Source organism: Heterocephalus glaber, unplaced genomic scaffold, assembly GCF_053883595.1.
Source record: "Heterocephalus glaber isolate CG9 unplaced genomic scaffold, H.glaber_assembly_v1.0 deba00001542, whole genome shotgun sequence".
Classification (NCBI taxonomy): Eukaryota; Metazoa; Chordata; class Mammalia; order Rodentia; family Bathyergidae; genus Heterocephalus; species Heterocephalus glaber.
In genome coordinates, this window is record NW_028258335.1 from 92505 (window position 1) to 100669 (window position 8165).

The window sequence follows — 8165 nt, forward strand, 5'->3', positions numbered from 1 at the left end:
GACTGGGCTGGGGATTTAGCTCAGTGGCACCATGCCTGCCTCACAAGGGCAAGGTCCTGAGTTTGATCCTCAGTACAAAAAAAAAAAAAAAAAAAAGACTGAGGATGTAGCTTAATGGTGGAACAACCCTGGGTTCCATCCCCAGTAGTGCACCTCCCCCCAGAAAAAATTTTTTTTGGGTACCAGGTATTGAACTCAGGACCTTGTGTTTGTGAGGCAGGCAGTGGAACCACTGAGCTAAATCCCTGGCCCCTCAAAATTTTTTATTTGAGAAAATTACTTAAATAGTAGCACTGTTTTCCTTTTCCCCCTTAGCTTTCTTATTTATTTTTGCTTTCAAAAACTAGTGCAGAACAGGGGATTTAGCTCAGTGGTTCTGCCGCCTGCCTCACAAGTACAAGGTTCCAAATTTGATCCCTGGTACCAAAAAAACCCAAAACAGTAGTGCAAGTAATGAAGAGTGGTTTGAATAACACTGGAACAATGGGTGAAAACATGAATACCACAAAAAAAAAATTAAAAAAAAAATACCACAGCTGTGGGTTTTATGTGAAGGCAAGCTTTATTGCCATGAAAGGGGAAAGGGGAAAAAAGATCACTTGTATAGGATATGTGAGTACAGGTTTGGCTAAAAAGCATGGCAGTGGGATTTGCTATAACGGGATTCTTTGTGAAAAGAATTCTGGCAAGGCTTAAAGTCCCATAGCTTTTATTTGCATGTAGGGATTAAAGACTTCATGCAACCATCAGCAGATTGCTTAATTTGTCCAGGTGTCAGCTTTCCAGTACTGTACAGAGTAACAGGCTGGATGAATTAGTGTATTATCTATTACTTTGTAGCAAACTGCCCCAAAATTAAGTGGCTTAAACAAATAATCACACACACCCCAAAGCCAGTTGTCACTTAATAGCTCATAGTTACCTGAGGTCTGGGTCAGGAGTTCCAAAGCAGCTTCCCTGTGCTGCTGTGACTCTCAGGAGGCCACCATCAGCAGGCATTTGAGAGCAAGGCGAGGGCTGGCCAACCCACTCCTAGGTGGTGCACTCCTATGGCTGGCAAGTTGATGCTGCCTGTTGGCAGGAGGCCTCAGCTCCTCCGTGTGGGCACAGGGCTGCCAGAGTTAATTTATGACATGACTGGCTTCTCCCAGCACAAATGATCCAAGAGTTTAATGACAAGCCTTTGATGACCTAGTTTCCAAAATCACTTCTGCCATATTCTATTGATCACACAGAGCAGCCTATTTTCTTTGTGGGAGATAAGGCAAAGATAATTACAACCTTCTTAAAAGCTGGCTAATACAGATATGTAGAAGTGCTTTATAAACTGTAAAATGCTATGCAAATGCTTAATGGCTTTGTAAATACAATACACTGTTTCATTACATTCAGATGTTCCAGGCTAGGGGTGCAGCACAGTGGTTCATTATGTGTTCAGCATGCACAAGGCCCTCTAGGTTTTGTCCCCAGCACCAAAATAATGTCTCAAGATAGGAATGTACACGTCAGTAGCATGGTACAGTGTGAATATCAATGTCCATACCATAACATACTTAGGAATCTGAAGCCTTCTAGTTGTACCATCAGATCAGCTCATTACTTATTTCTACTACAAGTGAGATTAAATGACTGTCAATAATGTCTTTCAGAAGGAACTTTGACCTTGGCACCCTGCATCACCAGGTATGATTTGTTACAGTTAAAAATGGAAAAGAAAAAAGAAATATGTATCTCAGCACTTTGAGAGGCTGGGGCAGGATTGCAAGTTTGAACCCAGGCTGGGAAACTAAGCAGTGTAGCAAGACTGGCTCAAAATAAAAAAATAAAGACTGGGAATATACCTTAGTGCAAAAGTCTTGGGTTCAAAAGTACTACACACACACACACACACAAAGTGGTAAGGATAGTGGGGTTTTCTGCAATGTATGAGAGTTTTATGTAGATCCAAGTAGTGACAGGGAGAAAGATAGGCAACCCATGAAGGACCACTCCTGTGTCTGAGGAGCTATTCCTATTCCCCAATAAATATTCCTACTCTTAAAAAGGGGCGGGGAGATGACTAGTAATGACTAATTAAACATTTGTCAGAGACTAATTGGGGATTTACAAGTTGTTATTGCTTTGTGTCTAGATGTCCCCCCAGAAGCCTCATGTGGTCATAGGTGGGCTTTCAAAGAGGTGGCTGGATCTGGAGTATAATGCTGGGATTAAGGGTGTGTGATTACTAAATCAGTCCACTGGTTGATTTGGCACCACCCTAATCCTGGTAGCCTAGATAGAGTATAAAAGGGACAGAAAGGGCTGGGGATTTAGCTCAGTGGTTTCGCTGCCTGCTACATAAGTGCAAAGACCTGAGTTTGATCCCCGGTACCAAAAAAAAAATAAATAAATAAATAAAAGGAACAGAAAGTAGCTGCTAAATTCCCTTGCTTGCTTTGCTACTGTCTGCCCGCCATGAACTGTTTCTCCCCCATGATGCTTGTCTGCCATGCCACCCTGCGGTGGAGCCAGCCCACTATGAGATGAAACCTCTACCAACTGTAAACCAAATAAACCTTTCCTCCCTTAACTTTGGGTGTCAGGTGTTTTTTCTCAGCAATGAGGGAAATAACTATGACACAGGTGTAAAGTCAGTTAAGCCTCAGAGCAATCCTTTGTGTCCTATTACAGAGAAGGAAAGGAGGTACAGATAATAATCTGCCTGCCATAACCTAGTGATTGAAAGGCAGAAAATCTGGTTCTAGAGCAAAAAACCCAATTGCTACACTAACCTGTTGAAATTACTGTATTGCCGTTAGTATTCTGTTGCCATCTTCAACACAACTCTGAAAAATGAGGATCATCAACTTAGAAGTATGGAATGCAAAGAAAAGGGAAATAATTGCATGCTGATAGCTGGTCCAGCTCAGAAATTTGGAACCATTCTTTCCCTGCAACTCAGAAAATCCTGTTGGCTAGAGGTAAAACTGTTACCACCCTCGCAAAGCATCTGGATTATTGCAGTAATTCTCTAGCAGGCCTTTTTTTCCTTGCCGTTTTAAGTTTCTAGTGTAGTGTCTCTCAATAGCCAGAGTGAACCTTTTAAAATATTGTCCAAACATAATTTGTTTGCCCAAATCCCCAAAGTGGCTTTTCAGTGATTTCTTGTATCACTCTATCTAAAACTCCAACATCCTGCATCATTATCCCCACTCCCTGTCCCTGCTTTTTATTGTGTCTGTAGCCTTTATCATTGTGTATCATATTTGACTTCCTTATCTCCCACTTGTTTGGATTTTTTAGAGTCTACACAGCGCTTGGGACACAGAAAGCACTCAATATATATTCGCTAAATAAATAAATTTAACATGTTTGCTCTATAGACACTTATGATAAGTTCCGTACTTTTCACAGTTTAAATTATTTTTCCCGGTTTTGTGGTACTGGGGATTGAACCCAGGGCTTTCGAATTGAGTTACACCCCCCTCAGCGCTTTTTAAATTTTGAGACAGGGCCTGGCTAAATTGCCTAGGCTTGACTTGAACTTGTGATCCTTCTGCCTCAGCCTGCACAACCATGCCCGGTCCGTTAGACTTAACAGCTACTATGTGCGAACTTTCTGCATGTTTCATTTAGTTCTCAAAAGCCACCTTTGATGGGACCTGAGATTTAGCTCAGTGGTTTCGGAGCCTATTGCGCAAGCGCAAAGGACCCGAGTTCGATCCCCGGTACCAAAAGAAAAAAAACCCCACCTATGATGTAGTCTACCATTTCCATTTAGAGGACAAGAAACCTATTTCATAAAACACACGTTTTATTAGAGTTGGTTTTTGTTTCCCTAGGCTTGTTTCTTTACGAAGGGACTGGTATTAATCCTGACCAGCCTTGAAGAATTTGGCGTTCCGGGCCAGGGATGTAGCTCAGTGGTTCCGGCGCCTGCCGCGCAAGCACAAAGACCCAAGTTCGATCCCCGGTACCACAAAAAAAAAAAAAAAGAAAGAAAGAAAAAGAAAAGAATTTGGCATTCAGTCTAACCAGAGATTAAGGGAGGGAAGAGGGGAGCAGGCGTCCATAACAACCATGGCGACTGGACGCGCTTGAGCAAGAACCTGAAGGCGAGATCATTTATAAGGCCAAGTCTTCCACATTTATATACACCCATCAAATCCGAACGCAGAACACTACCAGAAGGCAGACTCGTCCTTCGTAGTGAAAAAAATACCCGAATCCAAACGGTAACAGAGGGAGACAGACCGCCGAAAACACACAGCTTCCGGAAACAAGTCTCACCTGACACTTCACTCAGCTTCCGAAGCTGGCTCCGCCCGGACCCTTTTATGCGCGACCCGACCATCCCGGAAGTGAGGCGGAGCTCCTAGACGTCTGCATCCAGTGAGCGGAAGTATGTGTTAGTGGCTCTCGGGCAGCTCTGAATTCTTACTGTCCAGCGCGCTCGCTCTTTTCGGCTGAAGTCGGGTTTGTGCGTGGAATGGCTGTAGACGTGAAGTCTCGAGCAAAGCGCTATGAGAAACTGGACTTCCTCGGGGAGGGACAGGTGAGAGCTGGAACTGGATTGAGAGGACATAGAGGAGAGAGACCGAGCCGCCTCGGCCTCTGCGGGTTGCGCTGGAGCCGCGGGACTGACCCGGCTACTCGTCCTCCCTGCTGCCCCTCGTTACTTCCTGGGGGGCCCCTGGGGCGTTCCCTCCTTCCTGAAGAGCAGGCCGGAGCGGGACGTGGACCGCGCGACCGCGTTCCAGGCCCCAGCGCGCCCGCTAAGAACCCGGGTCCTCTGCGAGCGCACGCACCTCGGCCCCAACTTGTCCCTCTCTTTCTAGTTCGCCACAGTTTACAAGGCCAGAGACAAGAACACCAACCAGATCGTCGCCATTAAGAAAGTAAGTGAAAGGCTCAGGTATTTTCCTCTTCGTCTCCATGAATGTGTCCGGGTGGCCGGTTTTCCATCCTTGGCCACACTGATAACGCGGTTACTCTTGTCGTTTCCAAGATGATAGCATTACTCGGGGCCTTGTGCTCCAAGATGGAGCTCTGGAGTTGAACTAGTTTTCGCTGCATTAATGTGAATTACAAAGAAAAAGCACTATGTTATTTTTGCTGCATAGACTCGGACGTCAGCTGAGGGGACAAGAGCCGCCCCATCTGTTGAGTCCTCAAAACTAGTTGATACCATTATCTTTCCAGGTCACTGGGTTTGCCTCACTGCGTCCACTCTGTGTCATAGTTGTATAATCTGTGCACAAATTTACCACGAAAGGCCTTCGGGAGCTTTAACAGTACTGATGTGCATTTTCTTAAATGATTTAAGTAACTTTTGTTTGGTAATTTTTTTTTCGGTACCGGGGATCGAACTAAGGACTTCACGCTTGTGAGGCAGGCGCGGTGCCACTGAGCTAAATCTCCAGCCCAGAGTAACTTTTGTTTTGGAGACAGGGTCTTGCTATGTAGCTCAGGCTGGCCTTGAATTTATGGTGATCCTGCCTCAACCTCTTGAGAGTTGGGATTACAGGTGTGCGCCACCATGCCTGGTGCGCATCATTTCTTAAGTGTGTGTGTGTGCGTGTGTGTGTGCGTGCGCGCAGTTTTGTTTCTTTTTTTCATCCCCAGTTTTAGACACTATCTGGCCTTTCTATTCTGTTTGCTTTTGGTTTTGGTAACGGGATCGAACTCAGAACCTTGCAGAGGCAGGCTGGGGCACCGCTGAGCTAAATCCCCACCCCTAGCCCTTTCTATTGTGAACATTAAGGATTTGGTGCTATGGATCTCCCCTTTTAAAAACATAATTTCGGGCCAGGGATTTAGCTCAGATTATATCGAATTTATTTTTTGTGGTGCTGGGGATTGAATTTGGCCTTGTCCATGGTAGGCAAGCACTGGATCCTGAGCTACATCCCTGACCCTTTTTACATTTTAATATTTTGAAACAATCACTAAGTTACTCAACCTGCCCTCAAACTGATGACTCTCCTGTCTCAGCCTCTTGAGTAGCTGGGATTACAGGTGCATGCTACCACACTTGGCTCACATTGAATTTATGTTTCTGTTTCCCAGTTTGTATATCTAATCCCTTATTGGTGGTCTTTTAGATTATTTCTCATTTTTCAGTATTTGTCTCAAACATATGTATATCAGAATGATATTAATATTGTATATTTTCAAACAGTATGCATCTGCATAGGTGTATATTTGTATAGAGGATGTATTCCACAAATTGGTTTTTTTTATTTGTTTGTTTTGGTACTGGGGATCAAATTCTGGACCTGGCTCTTGGGAGGCAGCTGGCGGAACCACTGAGCTTAAATCCCTGGCCCTGCAAATTGTTTTTTCTGAATCAACATTATTTCAGAAATCCTCCATACTGTTACATATGCGTAAGGTTTATTCTTGCTCATTGGTGATTAGATTCTGTTGTATGACACTGATATTTTTTTGGCAAAAATAAAACTGTTTTACATCGAATATTTCCATGCTCTTTGACAGTTTAAAACTACATAAGCTGAAAATTGTAGATCTAGGTTACAAATCTGTTTCTGCATTTAGTTTTATTACCCTATAGTTGCTTACCACCAAATCTTTCATATAATTGCCTGCCCACACCTTAGTTATTTTTAATTCATGTTCTCCATTGGCGGCAGTGAATCAGTCAGCTAATTTTTCAGAAAAAATTCTTGGTTGGTGAACTTTCTTAACGCCTGGATATCTGAGAATGCTTTCCATTTATTTTGCCTTCATACAGAAATAACTTGGCAGGATATATAACTCTTGGTTCACTAAAACTGTAGCAATTGTTCCATTGTCTTCTGGCATTTAGAATTGCAAGAGAAAAATCTCAGGTCACCCTGACTTTTGTCCTTTTATGGGTAACCTGGTTCTCTGTTTGGATATGTGCAGAATTTTTTTTTTATCCTTGATATTTAAAAAAGTCAGCAGAAAATGTCTAGCGGTGTTTTCTTTTCATTAAACTTGCTTATTGGTTTTTGTCTTTAATGCCCTGTAGTATAAGATGTTTAACACTTCCAGCTTTTCTCTGGAGACTGATCTCTTTCAGGAGGAGGTAGTTAGTTTCTCAGTTACTGAGTTCTGTGCTCCTTCCCTTTCCTTCCTTCCTTCCTTCCTTCCTTCCTTCCTTCCTTCCTTCCTTCCTTCCTTCTTTCCTTTCTTTTCTTTCTTTTTTGTTCTTTTCTTCTGAATTGTAGGATTATGACCTTTTCAGCAGCTTTCCTTAGTAGTGGGATCCAATAATTCACGGCAGTCTTCTAAAGCACCAAATACGAAGTTGAAGAACATTCAGGAGGGTTTCTGTTTTGTCATCTCTCAGTGAAATTTTCTAGTCACATTCTTCTTTATAGATATTTAGGGTGTTTGTGAATGTTTTCCTGTAATCTAGTCCTCTCTGGACACTGAGTTGTTGTTATTGTTGTGGTGGCGGCGATGGTATTTTTAGTTGTTTTGAGACAGGGTCTTGCCATGTAGTTCATGCTGACCTTGACCTCATGTAGCCCAGGCTGGCCTTGAACTCACATCAAATCCTGCCTCAGCTGCCTGAGTGCTGGGATTACAGGCATGCACCACCATGCTGAGCACCGTGAGTTGTCTTTTGTGCATGTTTGTGTTTCTCTGGAGAACACAGTTAAAACCAATCATGAATTGTTGCCTCAGTATTTCAACATCAGCTTCAGCAGATAAGGTCAAATTGCTCTCTAAAATAGTTAGACCAGTTTTCTTCCCACCACATTCTCAACATCGTTTGTATTATCAGACTTTCTGACATTTATTATCTGGGTCAAAAACAGCATATTTTTGCTCAGTTAAACTCTCTGATTGCATCATCTTTTTTTAGACTTATTGACTTTCTTAGACTTTCTTCTATTTTTCTGTGAATTACTTCTTTCATTGTTTTGGTGGTTTTGGGGATAGAACCCAGGACCTCACACATGCCACCAGTGACCTGTATTTCTGGGCTGGGTTGCTTATATATTTTCTCTTTCTATTGATTTAAAAAAATTCTTTTATTTTGTTTGTTTGTTTGATTTGGTTTGTTGAGACAGGGTTTCCATATGTAGTTCAGGCTGTCCTTGAACTCACTGTGTAGTCCAGGCTGGCTTCAAAGTCATGGCGATCCTCCTGCCTCAGCCTCCTGAGTGCTGGAATTATAGGTATGCCCCACC

General features: G+C 43.0%; 1 protein-coding gene and 1 long non-coding RNA gene across 7 annotated transcripts in view; one reads left to right on the plus strand and one right to left on the minus strand.

Annotated features, from left to right (window-relative positions):
* Window positions 1-69: 69 nt before the first annotated feature.
* LOC147824452 (uncharacterized) lies at window positions 70-4417 on the minus strand. Its single transcript, XR_015442333.1, has 2 exons — window positions 4270-4417; window positions 70-3915 (listed from the first exon to the last, which is right to left on the minus strand). It is a non-coding gene; the product is annotated as an uncharacterized LOC147824452 (long non-coding RNA).
* The window catches only part of Cdk7 (cyclin dependent kinase 7), a 67602-nt gene continuing 63345 nt past the window's right edge, over window positions 3909-8165 (plus strand). For all 6 annotated transcript variants that reach the window (XM_087189488.1, XM_087189487.1, XM_087189489.1 and 3 more), the window contains exons 1-2: window positions 3909-4534; window positions 4818-4877. In XM_087189488.1, the coding sequence (XP_087045614.1) occupies window positions 4469-4534; window positions 4818-4877 (126 nt within the window). In that variant the 5' untranslated portion in view covers window positions 3909-4468. The remainder of the gene's footprint in view (window positions 4535-4817; window positions 4878-8165) is intronic.